Raw genomic sequence first — 18871 nt, forward strand, 5'->3', positions numbered from 1 at the left:
GATACAGAAATCTTCAACAAAATAATAACAAACCAAACCCAACAATTTATTCGAGGAATGCAAGGATGGTTCACCACGCACAAATCAAGTAACACGATATACATGAACAAAATGAAGGATAAAAATCAAGATTATAGCAACAATTGCAGAAAAAGCATTTGACAAAATTCAACATTCATTTATGACAAAAACTCTCAACAAAGTGGGTAGAGATGGAAACACCTCAACATATTAAAGGCTATATATGACAAACCCACTGTTAACATCATATTCAACGGTGAAAGCAGAAAGCTTTTCCTCTAAGATCAGGAATAAGACAAGGATGTCCACTCTTGTCACTTTTATTCAACATGGTATTGGAAGTCCTAGCCAGAGCAATAAGGCAAGATGCAGAAATAAATGGCATCCAAAATGGAAAGGAAGAAGTAAAATTTTCACTATTTGTAGACAATATATAAAATGCTAATAACCATATCAAAAAAACTCTAAGAACTAATAAATTCAGAAAAGTTGCAGAGTACAAACTAATACAAAAATCTGCTGTATTTCTACACACTAACAATGAACTGTTAAAAAAGAAGTTGAGAAAACAATCCCATGTACAACAGTATAAAAAAAAAAATAAAATACCCATGAGCAAATTTAACCAAGGAGGTGAAAGACCTGTATATCGAAAACTGTAAGACACTGATGAAAGAAACTGAAAACACAAATTAATGGGAAGATGTTTTGTACTCATGGTTTGGATGAATTAATATTGTTAAAATGTCCATATTAGCCAAAGCAATCTACAGATTCAATGTAATCCCCATCAAAATCCCAACGGCACATTTCACAGAAATAGAACAATCTTAAAATTTATATGGAACCACAAAAGACCCCAAATAGCCAAAACAGTCTTGAGGAAGACGAATAAAGCTGAAGACACTGCACTCATTGATTTCAAACTCAATATGATTTGGCATAAAAGCAGACGTTGGAACAATGTTAAGAAAAATAGCCCAGAAACAAATCCCATGCATACATGTTCAATTAATTTATGACAAAGGAGGTTAAGATTATACAATGGACACTCTTTAATAAATGGTGCGAGGAAAACTGGAAAGCCACATGCCAAAGAATGAAACTAGACTACCATCTTATACCATACACAAAAATTAACTCAAGAGACTAGAGACTTAAATATAAGACTTGAAACCACTGAACTCCTAGAAGAAAATAGAGGCAGTAAGCTTGAAGATATTAGTTTTGGTGATTATTTTGTATCTGATTCCAAAAGCAAAGCCAACAAAAGCAAAAACAAACAAATGGGATTACATCAAACTAAAGCTTCTGTACAGCAAACACCACCATCAACAAAATGAAAAGACAACCCCCTAAGTGAGAGAACATCTTGGCAAATCGTGTTATCTGATAAAAGATTAATATCCAAAATACATAAAGAACTCATACAACTCAATAACAAAAAGCCAAAAATCTGATTATGGAATGGACAGAGGACCTAAATAGACATTTATAGATGGCCAGCAGACACAAGAAAAGATGCTCAACATCCCTAATCATCAGGGAAGTAAAAATCAAAACCACAATGAAATATCCCTTCATTCCAGTAACAGTGGCTCTTATTAAAAAGACAGGCGATAACAAGGGTTGGTAAGGATGTTGAGAAAAGGACACCCTTGTGCACTGTTAGTGTAATTAATGTTTAGCTCAGTGCTATGGAAAATAGTATAGAAGTTTCCCCTCAAATTAAAAATAGAACCAATCTGTGATTCATCTAGCCATTCTACTTCTGGTTATTTATCTGAAGAAAATGAAAACATTAATTTGAAAAAATATATGCACCCCTACATTCACTGAAGCATCAGTTACAATAGCCAAGAAATGGAAACAACGTGTTTGCTGATAACTGAATAGTAGTCCATGTATGTATCTATATGCACACACACTTTGGGCTTCCCTAGTGTCTCAGACTCTAAAGAATCTGCGCACGATGCTGGAGACCTGGGCTCAATCCCTGGGTTGGGAAGATCCCCTGGAGAAGGGAATGGCTGCCCACTCTCACTGGGAGAATTCCACGAACAGAGGAGGCTGGTGGGCTACAGTCCATGGGGTCACAAAGAGTTGGACATGACCGAGCAACACACACACACAACAGAATACTGCTCAGCCATAAAAAGTATGAAATATTGCCATTTGTGACAACACAGATGGAACTTGAGGGTATTATGCTAAGTAAAATAAGTCAGACAGAGAAAGGCAAATACCATACGATTTTACTTACACGTTCAGGCTAAAAACAAACACACACAATATGAAATTCACAGGTACGAGGATTATCATGGTGGTTGCCAGGAGGGTTGGGAGGGTAAGCAGTCGGTTAAGGGGGTCAAGAGGTATAAACTTCCTATCAATAATGTTTTATAATATATTGATGTATGATAAATGATGTAGACAGACTTATCATGGATGTCATTTTGCAGTGTGTATAAATACTGAAGCATTATGATGTACACCTGAAACTAATATAATGGTATATGTCAATAAAAAAGTGAAGGATTTTTGGAAAGTGGGACATGACACTAAAGTTCATTTATAATGTGTGAAACTTTGATTAAAACATAAAAACTTTATTAATTAAACTTCATTAGTTAAATCACCATGATATATACTTAAAATATCTTAGTTTCGTCAATTATAAATCAACAAAGCAAACATTTTAAATAAATAACAAAACAGGAGAAATGTGAGAAAACCTACCAAAAACTCTGGAAAATAATGAGCTGGGAACTAATACTACCCTAATTTTCACTGCATACCATTCTCTAGTATTTGAATTTTTTGGACTGGTACATTTTTTAAATGGATAAACTTTACTTTTTAGAGCAGTTTTTGGTTCATGGCAAAATTGAACAGAAAGTATGGAATGTTGCCATATAGTCCAACTCCCCATATATGTACAACTTCCCCACTATCAGCATCCAGCATCACAGTGGTGTATTAGTTACAAATGATAAACCTACACTGGCACATTATCAATACCCAAAGCCCATAGTTTATATTAGGGTTTACCCTTGTACATTTTATGGGTTTGGACAAATATGTAACAACATGTATCTACCAATGTAGTATCATACAGAACAGTTTCACTGCCTGAAAATTCCTGTGCTCTGCTTATTCAGTACTTTCTCTCCACTAACCCCTGAAAACGAGTAATGTTTTCACTGTCCCCTTAGGTTTTACTTTTCCAGAATGTCATATTGTTGGAATCACACAGTATAGTCTTTTCAGACTGCATATTACTAAGTGAAAGAAGCCATTTAAGTTTCCTCCAAGTATTTTCATGGCTTGATAGATCATTTCTTTTTAGTGCTGAATAATATTTCAGTGTCTGGAGGTAACAGTTTACTTATCCATTTACTTACTGGAGGACATCTTAGTGGCCTTCCAAGTTTGGGCAATTATGCATGAAGCTGATATATAAACATCTATATTCAGTCTTTTTGTGTGGATTTAAGTTCCAATTCATTTGGGCAAATACCAGGGAGCACAATTGTTGGTTTGTACTATAAGAATACATTCAGTTCAGTTCAGTCGCTCAGTCGTGTCCAACTCTTTGCCACCCCATGAATCGCAGCATGAGAGGCCTCCCTGTCTATCACCAACTCCCGGAGTTCACTCAGACTCACGTCCATCAAGTCAGTGATGCCATCCAGCCATCTCATCCTCTGTCATCCCCTTCTTCTCCTGCCCCCAATCCCTCCCAGCATCAGAGTCTTTTCCAGTGAGTCAACTCTTCGCATGAGGTGGCCAAAGTACTGGAGTTTCAGCTTCAGCATCATTCCTTTCAAAGAAATCCCAGGGCTGATCTCCTTCAGAATGGACTGGTTGGATCTCCTTGCAGTCCAAGGGACTCTCAAGAGTCTTCTCCAACACCACAGTTCAAAAGCATGAATTCTTCAGCGCTCATCTTTCTTCCCAGTCCAACGCTCACATCCATACATGACCACTGGAAAAACCATAGCCTTGACTAGATGGACTTTTGTTGGCAAAGTAATGTCTCTGCTTTTTAATATGCTATCTAGGTTGCTCATAACTTTTCTTCCAAGGAGTAAGCATCTCTTAATTTCATGGCTGCAGTCACCATTTGCAGTGATTTTGGAGCCCAGAAAAATAACGTCAGACACAGTTTCCACTGTTTCCCCATCTATTTCTCATGAAGTGAGGGACCAGATACCATGATCTTCGCTTTCTGAATGTTGAGCTTTAAGTCAACTTTTTCACTCTCCTCTTTCACTTTCATCAAGAGGCTTTTGAGTTCCTCTTCACTTTCTGCCATAAGGGTGGTGTCATCTGCATATCTGAGGTTATTGACATTTCTCCTGGCAATCTTGATTCCAGCTTGTGTTTCTTCCAGCCCAGCGTTTCTCATGATGTACTTGGCATGTAAGTTAAATAAGCAGGGCGACAATATACAGCCTTGACGTACTCCTTTTCCTATTTGGAACCAATCTGTTGTTCCATATCCAGTTCTAACTGTTGCTTCCTAGCCTGCATACAAGTTTCTCAAGAGGCAGGTTAGGTGGTCTGGTATTCCCATCTCTTTCAGAATTTTCCACAGTTTCTTGTGATCCACACAGTCAAAGGCTTTGGCATAGTCAATAAAGCAGAAATAGATGTTTTTCTGGAACTCTCTTGCTTTTTCCATGATCCAGCGGATGCTGGCAATTTGATGTCTGGTTCCTCTGCCTTTTCTAAAACCAGCTTGAACATCAGGAAGTTCACGGTTCACGTATTGCTGAAGCCTGGCTTGGAGAATTACTTTACTAGCATGTGAGATGAGTGCAATTGTGCAGTAGTTTGAGCATTCTTTGGCATTGTCTTTCTTTAGGATTGGAATGAAAACTGACCTTTTCCAGTCCTGCGGCCACTGCTGAGTTTTCCAAACTTGCTGGCATACTGAGTGCAGCACTTTCACAGCATCATCTTTCACGATTTGAACTAGCTCAACTGGAATTCCATCACCTCTACTAGCTTTGTTCGTAGTGATGCTTTCTAAGGCCCACTTGACTTCACATTCCAGGATGTCTGGCTCTAGGTGAGTGATCACACCATCGTGATTATCTTGGTCGTGAAGATCTTTCTTGTACAGTTCTTCTGTGTATTCTTGCCACCTCTTCTTAATATCTAATGGAATGGAATGGGTGAATTTAACTCAGATGACCATTATATCTACTACTGTAGGCAGGAATCCCTTAGAAGAAATGGAGTCACCATCATGTTCAACAAAAGAATCTGAAATGCAGTACTTGGATGCAGTCTCAAAAACAACAGAATGATCTCTGTTCATTTCCAAGGCAAACCATTCAATATCATGGTAATCCAAGCCTATGCCCCAACGAGTAACGCTGAAGAAGCTGAAGTTGAAGGTTCTATGAAGACCCACAAGACCTTTAAGAACTAACACCTAAAAAAGATGTCCTTTTCATTATAGGGGACTGGAATGCAAAAGTAGGAAGTCAAGAAACACCTGGAGTAACAGGCAAATTTGGCCTTGGAATATGGAATGAAGCAGGGCAAAGATTAATAGAGTTTTGCCAAGAAAATGCACTGGTCATAGCAAACACCCTCTTCCAACAACACAAGAGAAGACTCTACAGATGCACATCAGCAGATTGTCAACACCCAAATCAGATTGATTATATTCTTTGCAGCCAAAGATGGAGAAGCTCTATACAGTCAACAAAAACAAGACCAGGAGCTGACTGTGGCTCAGATCATGAACTCCTTATTGCCAAATTCAGACTTAAGTCGAAGAAAGTAGGGAAAACCACTAGACCATTCAGGTATGACCTAAATCAAATCCCTTATGTTTATACAGTGGAAGTGAGAAATAGATTCAAGGGCCTAGATCTGATAGATAGAGTGCCTGATGAACTATGGACTGAGGTTCGTGACATTGTGCAGGAGACAGAGATCAAGACCATCCCCATGGAAAAGAAATGCAAAAAAGCAAAATGGCTGTCTGGGGAGGCCTTACAAATAGCTGTGAAAAGAAGAGAAGCAAAAAGCCAAGGAGAAAAGGAAAGATATAAGCATCTGAATGCAGAGTTGCAAAGAACAGCAAGAAGAGATAAGAAAGCCTTCCTCAGCGATCAATGCAAAGAAATAGAGGAAAACAACAGAATGGGAAAGACTAGAGATCTCTTCTAGAAAATTAGAGATACCAAGGGAACATTTCATGCAAAGAAGAATACATTAGTTTTATAAAAAACTGCCAAACTGTTTTCCAAATTTGCTGTACCATTTTGCTTTCCCACCAGTAATTAATGAGAATTCTACTATTCCACATCCTTACCAGCATTTGTTGTTGTGTTTTGGATTTTGTCTATTCTAAAATCCAAATGCAATAATAGTTCAGTGTTGTTTCAATTAGCAATTCCCTAATGGTGTATGGTGTTGAACTTCTCTTCATACCTTTATTTGCCACCTGTATGCCTTCTTTATGATGTATCTGTTTATGTCTTTTGCCCATTTTTTAATCAGGTTGCTTGTTTCCTTACTGTCGATTTTAGGAGTTATGTGCATAGTTTCAGTAACAGTCCTTTATCAGTGTCTTTCATAAATATTTTCTTCCAGTCTGTGGCTTATCTTCTCATTCTATTGTCTTTCACAGAGAAGTTTTTAGTAGTAGTGAAGTTCAGTTTAACAATTATTTCTTCCATGGATTATGTTCTTAATGTTATATCTAAAACATCATTGCCAAATTCAAAGTGGTCTAGGTTTTCTCCCATCTTCTAGGAATTTCAGTTTTGCATCCTAGGTTCAGGTCTGTGATCCACGTTTTGAGTTGATTTTTATGAAAGTTGTAAGGTCTGTGTCTAGATTCATTTCTTTGCCTGTGACTCTCCAGTTGCTCCAGCACCATTTGTTGAAAAAACTATCTTTGCTCCATTCTATTACTTTAGCTCCACTGTAAAAGATTAGTTGACTAGCGTAATTTGGGTCTATTTCTGGGCTTTCTATGGTGTTGCACTGATCTATTTGTCTATTCTTTTACCAATTCCATACTGTTTTGATTACTGCGGTTTGTAGTAAGCTTTGACGTCAAAAGTGGCAGTCCTCTGACTTTGCTCTTCTCCAATATTCAGTTGGTTATTGCATCTTCTTAAAGAGAAAGGGAATACCAGACCACTTTACCTGTCTCCTGAGAAACCTGTCTGTGGATCAAGAAGCAACAGTTAGAACCAGACATGGAACAATGGACTGGTTCAAAATTGGGAAAGGACCACATCAAGGCTGTATATCATCATGCTGCTTATTTAACTTATATGAAGAGTACATCATGTGAAATGCTGGGCTGAATGTATCACAACTGGAATCAAGATTACTGGGAGACAATGTTCACTACAGCACTATTTACAATAGCTACAAAATGGAAGCAACCTAGATGTCTATTAACAGATAAACGGGTAAAGAAATTGTGGTACATATACATAATGGTTATTACTTAGCCATAAAAAAGAACGCATTTGAGTCCGGTCTAATGAAGTGGATAAACCTAGAGCCTATTATACAGAGTGAAATAAGTCAGGAAGAGAAAGATAAATACTGTATACTAAAGCATATTTATGGAATCTAGAAAGATAGTACCAATGAATTTATTTGCAAGGCAGCAATGGAGAAACAGACATAGAGAACCAACTTATGGACACAGGGAGAGGGGAGGAGAGGATTAGACGTATGGAGAGAGTAACATGGAAATTTACATTACCATATGTAAAATAGATAGCCAATGGGAATTTGCATTATGTCTCAGGGAACTCAAACAGGGGCTCTGTATCAACTTACAGGGGTGGGATGGGGAGGGAGATGGGAGGGAGTTTCAAGAGGGAAGGGATGTATGTATACCTATGGCTGATTCATGCTGATGTTTGACAGAAAACAATAAAATTTCTGTAAAGTAATTATCCTTCAAAATAAATAAATAAAAAGATTACCTTTTAAATCTCAGATGTGCAGATGATACCACTCTAATGGCATAAAGTGAAGAAGAATTAAAGAGCCTCTTGATGAGGCTGAAAAGAACAGAGTGAAAAAGCTGGCTTAAAACTCAACATTCAAAAAACTAAGGTTGTGGTATCTGGTCCCATCACTTCATGGCAAATAGAAGGAGAAAAAGTGGAAATAGTGGCAGATTTTATTTTCTTGGGCTCCAAAATCATGGTGAACTATGACTGCAGCCATGAAATTAAGATGCTTGCTCCCTGGAAGGAAAGCTATGACAAACCTAGATAACATATTAAAAAACACAGGCATCACTTTGCTGACAAAGGTCCATATACTCAAAGCTATGGTTTTTCCAGTAGTCATGTATGGATGTGAAAGCTGGGCCATAAAGAAGGCTGAGTGCTGTAGGAACGCTTTCAAATTGTGGTGCTAGAGAAGACTTGAGAGTCGCTTGGAGAGCAAGGAAATAAAATCAGTCAACCCTAAAGGAAATCAACCCTGAATATTCATTGGAAGGACTGATGCTGAAAGCTGAAGCTCCAACACTTTGTCCATCTGATGCGAAGAGCCAACTCTGGAAAAGACTCTGATGCTGGGAACGATTGAGGGCAGGAGGAGGGGGCAGCAGAGGGTGAGACGGTTGGGAGCATTACTGACTCAATGGACATGAGTTCGAGCATATTCAAGGAGATAATGAAGGACAGGGAAGCGAGGACCATAGAGTCTCAAGCAGTCAGACATGTAAGTGACTGAACAAGAACAAATTGCCTCTCCATATAAACGTTAATCAGTTTACTGATATCTACAAAATAACTTGCTAGAATTTTGATCAGGATTGCACTGAATCTATAGATAAGGTTCTTAGGAACTGACATCTTAACAATATTGTTTTCCTTTCCATGAACATGCGATCAGTTCAGTTCACTTAGTTGTGTCTGATTCTTTGCAACCCCAAGGACTGCAGCACGCCAGGCTTTCTTGTCCATCACCAACTCCCAGAGCTTGCTCAAACTCACGTCCATCAGGTCCGTGATACATCCATTCAACCATCTTATCCTCTGCTGTCTCCTTCTCCTCCTGCCTTCAATCAGAAGGCATTAGAGTCTTTTCCAGTGAGTTAGTTCTCATCAGGTGGCCAAAGTATTGGAGTTTCAGCTTCAGCATCAGTCCTTCCAATGAATATTCAGGACTGATTTTCTTTAGGATTGGCTGGTTTGATCTCCTTTCAGTCCAAGGGACTTTCAAGAGTCTTCTCCAGTACCACAGTTCAAAAGCACAATTCTTCTGCACTCAGCTTTCTTTATGATCCAACTCTCACATCCATATATGACTACTGGAAAAACCATAGCTTTGACAAAATAGATCTTTGTTGGCAAAGTAATGTTTCTGCTTTTTAATATGCTGTCTAGGTTGGTCATAGCTTTTCTTCCAAGGAGCAAGCGTCTTTTAATTTCTTGGCATCAGTCACCATCTGCAGTGATTTTGGAGCCCAAGAAAATAAAGTCTGACACTGTTTCCATTGTTTCCCCATCTATCTGCTATGAAGTGATGGGACTGGATGCAATGATCTTAGTTTTTTGAATGCTGAGTTTTAAGCATCACTCTCCTCCTTCACTTTCATCAAGAGGTTCTTCAGTCCCTCTTCACTTTCTGCCATAAGGGTGGTGTCATCTGCATATCTGAGGTTATTGATATTTCTCCCAGCAATCTTGATTCCAGCTTGTGCTTCATCCAGCCCAGCATTTCACATTATGTACTCTACATATAAGTTAAATAAGCAGGATGACAATATACAGCCTTGACAGACTCCTTTCCCAGTCTGGAATCAGTCTGTTGTTCCAAGTCCAGTTCTAACTGTTGCTTCTTGACCTGCATACAGATTTCTCAGGAGGCAGCTCAGGTGGTCAGGTATTCCTATCTCTTTCAGAATTTTCCACAGTTTGTTGTGATCCAGCCAAAGGCTTTGGTGTAGTCAATAAAGCAGATGTTTTTCTAGACCATGGAATATATCTCCATTTATTTCTTCTTTGATATATTTTATCAGTTTTACAGTTCTCCTCATATAGATCTCTCTCATAGATGTTTTATGAGATTTGTATTTAATTTTTACAGTTTTGATGTAAATGGTAGTATGTTTTTAATTTCAAATTCCCCTTGTTCACTGCTGGTATACAGGAAAGTGGTGACTTTTGTAAAGTGACCTTGCATCCTGTGATGACTTTTGTAAAGTGACCTTGCATCCTACAATGTTGCTATTATTACTTATTAGTATTTTTTTTTGGTTGCTAATTCTTTTGGATTTTTTTCTACATAGGCAATAATGACATCTCTGAGTAAAAATTTTATTTCTTCTTTCCTAATCTGTATACTTTTTCTTGCCTAATAACATCAGCTAGGACTTCCAGTACAATGCTGAAAAGCATTGGTGAGAGAGGATGTCCTTGACTTGTTCCTGGTCTTTTTGTTGTTTCTCACAGTTCTGGAGGCTCAGAAGTTCAAAATTAAGGTGTCTGTAGGACCACGCTCTCTTAAATGCTGTCGGGAAAAACTGTTCTGTGCCCTTCTCTTACCTTCTGGTGTTCATTGATTTGCAGTTGCATAACTCCCATAGTCTCACAGTGTTCTTCCTCTGTCTTCACATCTTATAAAGATATTACTCATATCAGACTAAGGGCCCACCCTACTTTCTATGATCTCATCTTCACTGATTACATCTGCAATGACTTGATTTTCAAATGAAGTCACATTCTGTAGTGGCACTGGGAGCTTCAACACATCTTTTTGGAGGACCCAATCCAACTTATTAAAAGTCTTTACTATGTAAGTAAAACTATGCTAAGTTGCTTCAGTTATGTCTGACTCTACTGATTGCAGCCTGCCAGGCTCCTCTGTCCATGGGATTCTCTAGACAAGAATATGGGAGTGGGTTGCCATTTCCTTCTCAGAGATCTTCCCAACTGAGGGACTGAACCCACATCTCTTTTGTCTCTTTACTACTAGCACCACCTGAGAAGTCCAAGTAAAACTGACAAATTAGTAAAACAAAAACAAAAAAATCCACCAGGACAAAAACAGGCAATTAACTCTCATAAACTATATATACACACACTCACACAGATATAGCACACTACATTTAAGAATTCATGAATCTTTCCTCTAACCCTGTTCCTCCACAAGACATCCTCATGTCAATGACTGACACCAACCTGCATCCAGTTGCTAGGGACAAACCAAGGCATCATTCAGGAATCCCACTTTCCCCTCATTAACCACAACCAAGGATCAGGACTGTAACCAAAAGTAGGGTCTGGCTGCTTGTCATTCAAAAAGTCAATAAAGAGGCAAGGTTGTTGGAAAGGAAAGTTTGCTTTACTTTGGATGCCAGCAGCTAGGGTATGGGGGGTGTAGAGGGTGGACACCTGTCTAAAGGCCAACTCCGCCCCCTGAAAATCAGTGGACAAGAGCTTTCATAGGCTGAGGGAAGGGGCTACATGCAGAAACTGTACAGTCAGCTCTGACAATCACCTTGAAATTGGTCATCAGTGGTCTGATCAGTGTCACCTTGGTTGTTTTAAGTACAGTTAGTCTTCAGTTTCAGGGTTGGTTTGTTCTCACTTCTTTGAAGCCAATTCTTGGAACTGTGGCAGCTTATGTCATGGTTTCCCTGGTGGCTCAGAGGTTAAAGCCTCTGCCTGCAATGTGGGAGACCTGGGTTCGATCCCTGGGTCAGGAAGATCCCCTGGAGAAGGAAATGGCAATCCACTCCAGTATTCTTGCCTGGAGAATCCCATGGACAGAGAAGCCTGGTGGGCTACAGTCCATGGGGTCACAAAGAGTTGGACACGACTGAGCGACTTCACTTCACTTCATGTCATGGTTACAGTCTGGTCATTATGTGGTTAACTTCTACCTGGTTGGGGTTTCAGTAACCATAAGACAGCTCACAGGATTTGGCTCAGAATGTTATCTATAGTGCTTGAGAAGGAAGGAAAGGTCCTTGACTTTGTTTACGGACTAAATTATTATTACTTGGTCTCCTTGACTGCTTTCCTTTGTTTCTGCATGTTCTTACTTCTCTGATTAAACTTACTATGTAGCTAAAGTTTTTCCACGGACAAAAGGCAGAGGACGTACAAGGCAATGACCTCAGGGTCCTGCTGTTTTATGACCAGTTGATTTTTCTTCATTGGTACCTTCCATATCCCTCCAGTTATCTAGTCGCACCACCTACAAAGCTACGATGATCTCTGGTCTGACTACTGCAACCTCCAAGACAAATCTCTTTGCTTCCACTTTTGTCCCCTTACAGTAAAGTGAAACAGGTTTGTATGGGACAGTTTCAGTCTTTACTTGTTGTCTGACACCCTGTCCAGTTAGCAACCTCTTTCATTTGCAAAAGGATCCCCACCTGGATGATAAATTATATGGTCACCCTACCTTACAGTCTTTTCTTCCCACAGTAGCTAAAGTCACTTTTTAAAATATAAATTAGATCATGTCATTCCCCTGCTTAAGACCCTTCAAAGATTTCTTATTACATAAGAATAAAATCCAAATTCCTTATCGTGGTCTACAGGCCTTATATAGTCTAGCCCACCTACTTCTCATAGCTTTCCAACTCTGTCCGTCACTTACATTCTAGCCCCACTGGCCTTTTGATTCCTCCAGTTAGTCATGCGCCTTCTTATTTCCAATCTTTGCTGTTGCTACACCCTTTGCTGTTACTTTATTCCCCAAGATCTTCTCCTAACAAATCTGTCATTTTGTTCTCAGATCAAATATTAACTCTTCAGAGAGGTCTTCTTTGAAGACACAATCTAACGTTCCCAAACCCACCCAAGTTGTTCTCTATTATACTGTTCACTTATTTCTTAGTTTATTGCTATTTCCCCAGAACATAGGTACACTTTCACCTTGTTCACCTTTGGTACCCAGGGACAGAGCATGTGCTCAACAAGTATTTAATGAGAGAATGAATCACTACCTACAACCAAAAAATAAAATTAAAACCATGACAACTCACAGAATCTAGCTATCAAACCAGCAAATACTGAAAAACCAAAAATGCCTTACTTTTCTTTCTAACACTCTGTGTATCATCTGATAGGACACCTATGTGATTGGTTACTCTTTGTCTCCCTCTGACTAAAATGAAACCTCCACAAAAACAGGGCCTTGGTTTTGTATTTTTAGCTGCATTCTTAGCAACTGTATGCCAACAAGAGTATCTGGCATATAGTAAGTGTTGCATAATTATTTACATATTTGGTAAATTGATAGTATCTAGGGGTAAGTAAGTAGTAGAGAAAGGGGTACCGTGAAAATATAATTGGTGTACAATTTCTGTAGGAAATTTGACAATATATATCAAAAGTCCTGGAAGAGGGCATACCTTTAGACTTAGCAATCTCACTTCTAAGAGGAACTTATCCTAAACAAACAAATGAACAAAGGCACAGAGATTATTTATGAGGAAATTTCTGACTTGTTTTATAGCAGAGAAAATTTAGAAATGGCAACATAATACCCATTTATAGGAAAAGGTACATGTAATTATAAATCTGTATAATGAAATACATTATAAATATTGGTGAAAATGTATATTTGTTGATGTAGAAAAGTGTATTAAGACAAAAAGGCAAACCAAAGAAAGAAGTATAGCGAGATTTCATTTTTGCAAAAACACAGTGGGAGACACATTTGTGTATGAGCGCACACTGGCACTCACAAAGAAAAGTTTAGGCAGGCATACTTCAAAATGTTAGCATTGGTTATCTTTGTATGGTGAGATTAATGGCAATTAAAATTTCCTTTTGTATACATTTCTCAATCTTTGTAATTAGGCGAACCAAAATTAGCTGAACATGTTCTGCTTTTATAAGTGTGTGTGTAGGGGGAAGAGGGGGAAGCAATAAATATAAAAAACACAGACACATTTCATCAACTTACTGAAGTCTAAAGCCCAGGTTAAGACCAGAAGTTCAGAAACATCAACTTCAGCATAGGAGGTGGCTTTCTGATTTCCTGAATTCAAGCAAGTTGTTTCCCCTCAGTCAATATTTGCAAAAAAGAAAAAAAAAATCACAAAACTTGTTTCTTTTATTTCATTGCTTGCCAAGCTTGAGAAAACAGCATAAAGTGTAGCAAAAGCTATCATTTATGTTGGGCACTATCCTTGCACTTTTTCATTAAAAACCTTCTAATGGTCCTGCCAGGTAGGTATTAATGTTCTCAAATGCAGAAGCTGAAAGAGACAACAGAACTTGCCAAAGCTCCCAGAGCTGTTGGGCGGATTGGGAAGTAGAGTTGGGGGCGTTCTTGATTTAAACAGAGGTTTCTCTGACCTCAGGGCCTTGAGGAAAACCTGGACAAAGGTGCTTGAGAGTCTCTTAATGCCTCTGATATTTTGTGCGGTTATCCTACCACCCTTATAACTTGCAAGAAGGATAAAAGGAGAACCAGCCAGGAGTTCTGAGAAAGCTGGAGTAAATATCTGGAGAAGTGAGATTTACATTGGGTGCTACTCTGGAACATACCTTTCACTTCTCTTCAGTTCTAAACGGCTCCCACTCAAAATGCTTGATTGAGTGGTCACAGAGGAGGAGGGGAAGTGTGTGAGCACCCCTATGTGTGTGCAAGGAGGGTTAGAGCACATATCACAGACTTGGCTAAGGATGACATCTGTACACTTGAAGGAGGAAGCTGGCTCAGGATGATGGGAGGTGGACACCACTTGGGTGGAAAAAGCGAAGTTGGTAGGAAGTACAAAGTTAAAGGGGGGGCTGAGAGAAGGAGGAGGAGGGAAGAGGAAAAACTAGGAGAGGCAGTTGAGGGTTATTCTGCAGTACTTTTTTCTTCCACCTTGTTTCTTTCTACATTCTTTCCCTTGATTATCTCAATCATAATTAGACCTTCAGTGCTTCTTTCTATTTAGATAACTACCAAATCTTTTCAATCCTGACTGTTCTCCAGAGTTCAAGTCCTCTGAGGCCCAAACTGAATGCAGCTTTTCTGCCACCTTAAGCCTGCTTCTGTTATATTCACAGTCACCATCAAACGACCGTCTGAACTGCTCTCTCCCCCATTCCGTCAACCTTCTTTCATCCAGCAGATATATCTAGTATGTCCCCCACACTGTACTAGGGACATCCAGTCACTTTTACCTTGAAAATCTCTTGTCTAAAAAAAAAAAGAAAAGAAAATCTCTTGTCTGTCCATCTCTTCGAAATTATTTACTGAAAGTTATAGAGAATTCCTCTTGCTTGAACCATGGCAACACAGCAGTATAGGTTAATTGGTTTTGCATGCCATTCATTCTTATAGTGACCTCCTAGATTTAACACTATACCTGAGACACAGAAGTGGCTCACAGTGGAGGCTTAGGGACTCAAGACGCTGGGAAGGGGATTGGAGGAGCAGAAGCTGGACTTGCCTTGATTAAGTATTTACACAGGAAGAAAGGCGTTTACAAATAACATCAGCTTGACAATTCTGTTATTTCTGGGGTGTGGCTTTAAGAGGCTAGGAAGATTGTTGGAAGTCTGATGTTGAGAGTCTCCTGATACCGAAAAAGCCCCGCCCACCTCCCATCCTTTGAGTATTCTATAGCTACTTGTTGATTCTATCACCTTCTATGACAGAAGGCAGGAATGTTGTGTTCATCGTATCCCCAGCTCTTAGTACACCTGGCCCATAGTAGGGGCTCAATAAATATCTGTGGAGGATTCTAGAAAGGCAGGGACCATAGATGTTTTATTCACCACTTTAGGCAGAAGGACAAAGACTAATGAGCCCGAGGGGTAAAGAAATCGTGGATGTTTCCCTCCCTATTCCTTTAGACCTTGGTAAATGTTTGCGAAGCGCCATAAACCGCCCTCCCGCACAACTCCAAAATCCGGCCCCTCGCTCGACTGCCAGGCCCTGGAGCTTGGCCACCGTCGGGCCCAGGCCCCAGCTTCCCTCCCTCCCCGCCCGGGCTCCTGTTACCTCCCTGCACACATCTGTACACACCACAGGCTAAACAATTACGCGCTCCCGCACGCCCGCCTCGAGGTCCGGGTCTCCCCAGGGGACCCCGTGTGTCCCCGGCCCCCGCCCAAGGCTCGGGGCAGCCCGCGGCCTGGCCTGAGGACCGCCGCCGCCTGTGGGCTCCAGCGGCCCCCGCACCTGGCGCGCCAGGACCTCGTCCATGTGCCCGGCGGCCACTCTCCAGCCCCAGCCGCTCTCGGGCTTGAGCGCGGAGCCCGGGAGGCCCAGCGTCTCGACCCGGGGCCCGCCGCGCTCCTCGGGGCGAGTAACAGCGGGAAGGCGGGAAGCGGCTGCAGCTGCGAGGCGCCCGGGGGCGGGCGGCGGAGCCGCGGTGGGTCGAGGGCTGTGCGAGCGGCGAGGGCTCCGGCCGCAGCGGGGCTCGGCGAGCGGCGGCTCGCTCACTCACCACAGTCCGGCGGGGCAGCGCGCCGGGGGTCCGGGACAGGGCCCGGCGGAGCCTCCGCGCCCGGCCCGAGCGGGTCCCCCCGGAGCTCTCGGAGCCGCTGTCGTCCGAGATCACAATGAAGTCCTCCATGGCTGCGGGACCGGCCGAGACAGCGCGCGGGCGACCAGCGACCCTGGCGGCAGCGACTTCGGTTCCTGCTGCTGAGGTGGGGGCCGACGACAGCCAGAGCCAGCCCGCCGGCCCCGCCCCTTCCCACCCCGCCGGCCCCGCCCCCTGCCCTCCGGGGGCCCGCCCCCTGGCGGCGGGCGGCCGAGTCAGGGCCGCCGTCACGGTACTTGGCAGTGGCGCTGGTCTTCCCTTCCGGGGGAGAAAACAGAGAAGGGGGAAAGATCAAGTCGCAGCCGGCTTGGGCTGGTGTTGGGGCCGGTCGTGCGGGACGCTGAGGCTGTGAGGGCTTTCCCCGCTGCTTCCAACTGACTCCAGTGTGAAGTGAGGTGTGAATAGGCTTTTCTAACCACTATTAAGGGCTTCAACGGACCCACCCGGAGAAGCCCTTTGAGTATGGGACCCAGGCTTGGACTGGCGGAGTGCGGTTAGGTGGAGGGGATTGACTGAAGGTGGGTGAGCTGGCCTTCGGTTGAGTAGGGGGAGAAAGGCCCCCTTCTTTGTGCACACATGCAGGCCCCTCTGTAGGATCGCTTCCCTGTCGCTGTTGTTTTGATAAGTGAGGCAGAATAAGTTGTACCAATTTCCGGGTTTCACCAACAATCTATGTCACTCAGGAATTTAAACTGAAATTTAGAGATTTGTTCAGTTGATAGCAGGATCAGAGATTGGGAAAAAATGCACAAAGAGAAGCAGCGAAGGAACAGACAGTTGTGAATAGTTAGATGTAATGAAGAGCAAAAAAGAACCCAGTGGATGGAGAAGTGGTCAGTAGTTGGTATAGGATAGGAATTGTGTTACAATAAATGTGGAGTATTGACCCAATCTTGCTGCTCAGGCTCTAGCAATTTGGCAACATGTTATTAACAGATCCAAAGGAAAATGAGTTTATCAAAAAGGGGATTGGTTCCTAAAGGAATGGCTATCAGGTGCTATCTAAGCACCTTCTAGAGCAGCGATTCTCAAACCTTAGTGAGGATCAGAATCACCCGCGAGGCTTGTTAAAACAGACGCCTGGACCCCACCCCAGACTTTCTGACTTAGTAGGTATGAGGTGGGGCCACCCAAGTTCATTTTTAACTCGACCCCAGGTGATGTCAGTGCTGCTCTTGTGGGGGCCACTGCATCGAAAACCCACAGGTCGGTGGCCAACAGATTTCAGATGTTCTGGTGGTATATTTGAAATCATCCTTGTGAAGGGATTCATTAAGTTTTTTTATCTTCACCAAATGCTATTAAACATTTAGTTTAACTTCTTTTCTGGGTTTCTGTGACTCACACCTCTGTTGCGACTTCTTTTCATTCTCCTTAGCTGATTTACTTAGTAAGTCCTCTAAGTTACTCCTTAAATCATAGAGTTCCTCATGACCTTTGCATACTCTGCCTACACAATCTCAACCATTTCCAATGCTTTAATGATACTTTTTATGGTGGTGAATCCCATATGTTTATCTTCAGCCCAGCCCTGTCTTCAAAGTTCCGGATGTATATATCCAAATGTCTATTGAGCCTCACGGGCATCTCAAGTTGAGTATGTCCAAAAGTGAACTCAAAAATACCTGTCCCCTACCCTGTGAACTCCGGGAGTTGGTGATGGACAGGGAGGCCTGGTGTGCTGCAATTCATGGGGTCGCAAAGTCAGATACGACTGAGCGACTGAACTGAACTGAACTAAACTGAACCCTGCTCTCCAGAAATAAAGCCTGTTTCTTCTGTATGTTCCCTCCTTCAGTGACTGGAGGTACCACCAGCCAGTAATTGCTCAAGTCAGAAATCTGAGCTTTATGCTCTCAACAAATCCTATCTCTTTTACCCCCTAAATAATTCTTGCACTCACTTACATCTTTAGGTTTCTCACCTTAGCTCTTGCTCCAGCTAAGTAGGGATGAGGAGAAGGGAGAAAGAATGTTCTCTGCAAGACTGTCTATGAAGAGTTGTCTGCTCATTTTCTTCTGGTTTTTGCTACTTTAGTAACAGTTCTCCCAAAGTGTCAGGAGTCCAGATGCCAGCTCTCTTACTTGGACTGGGAACATCCTTGCTTTCTGGGGCCTCCCCTTGCACTCTCTAATGTAGCAGGGGTCAGTCTCAACTCTTTCTCCTGGGATATCCCCATCAGTCCCTGCCAGGGGTAGTCTAACATATAGCCTTTTGTTGTTGGGAGATCCTTGTCTAGAGGAGCTTTGTGAGGAGTGATAGCAAGGGACTGAAGTCTCGGCCATCTTCTGTGCTCTCCAGTTGACTCATGCATGGAGAATTTACATG

At 41.7% G+C, this 18871-nt stretch overlaps 1 protein-coding gene across 1 annotated transcript in view; it reads right to left on the reverse strand.

The window, feature by feature from the left end:
* Positions 1-16728, reverse strand: part of SIMC1 (SUMO interacting motifs containing 1) — a 78727-nt gene extending 61999 nt beyond the window's left edge. The window contains exon 1 of the mRNA XM_069595288.1: positions 16445-16728. Coding sequence (XP_069451389.1) covers positions 16445-16573 — 129 coding nt within the window. The 5' untranslated portion in view covers positions 16574-16728. The remainder of the gene's footprint in view (positions 1-16444) is intronic.
* Between the last annotated feature and the right edge of the window lie 2143 nt (positions 16729-18871).

Source organism: Ovis canadensis, chromosome 7, assembly GCF_042477335.2.
Source record: "Ovis canadensis isolate MfBH-ARS-UI-01 breed Bighorn chromosome 7, ARS-UI_OviCan_v2, whole genome shotgun sequence".
Classification (NCBI taxonomy): Eukaryota; Metazoa; Chordata; class Mammalia; order Artiodactyla; family Bovidae; genus Ovis; species Ovis canadensis.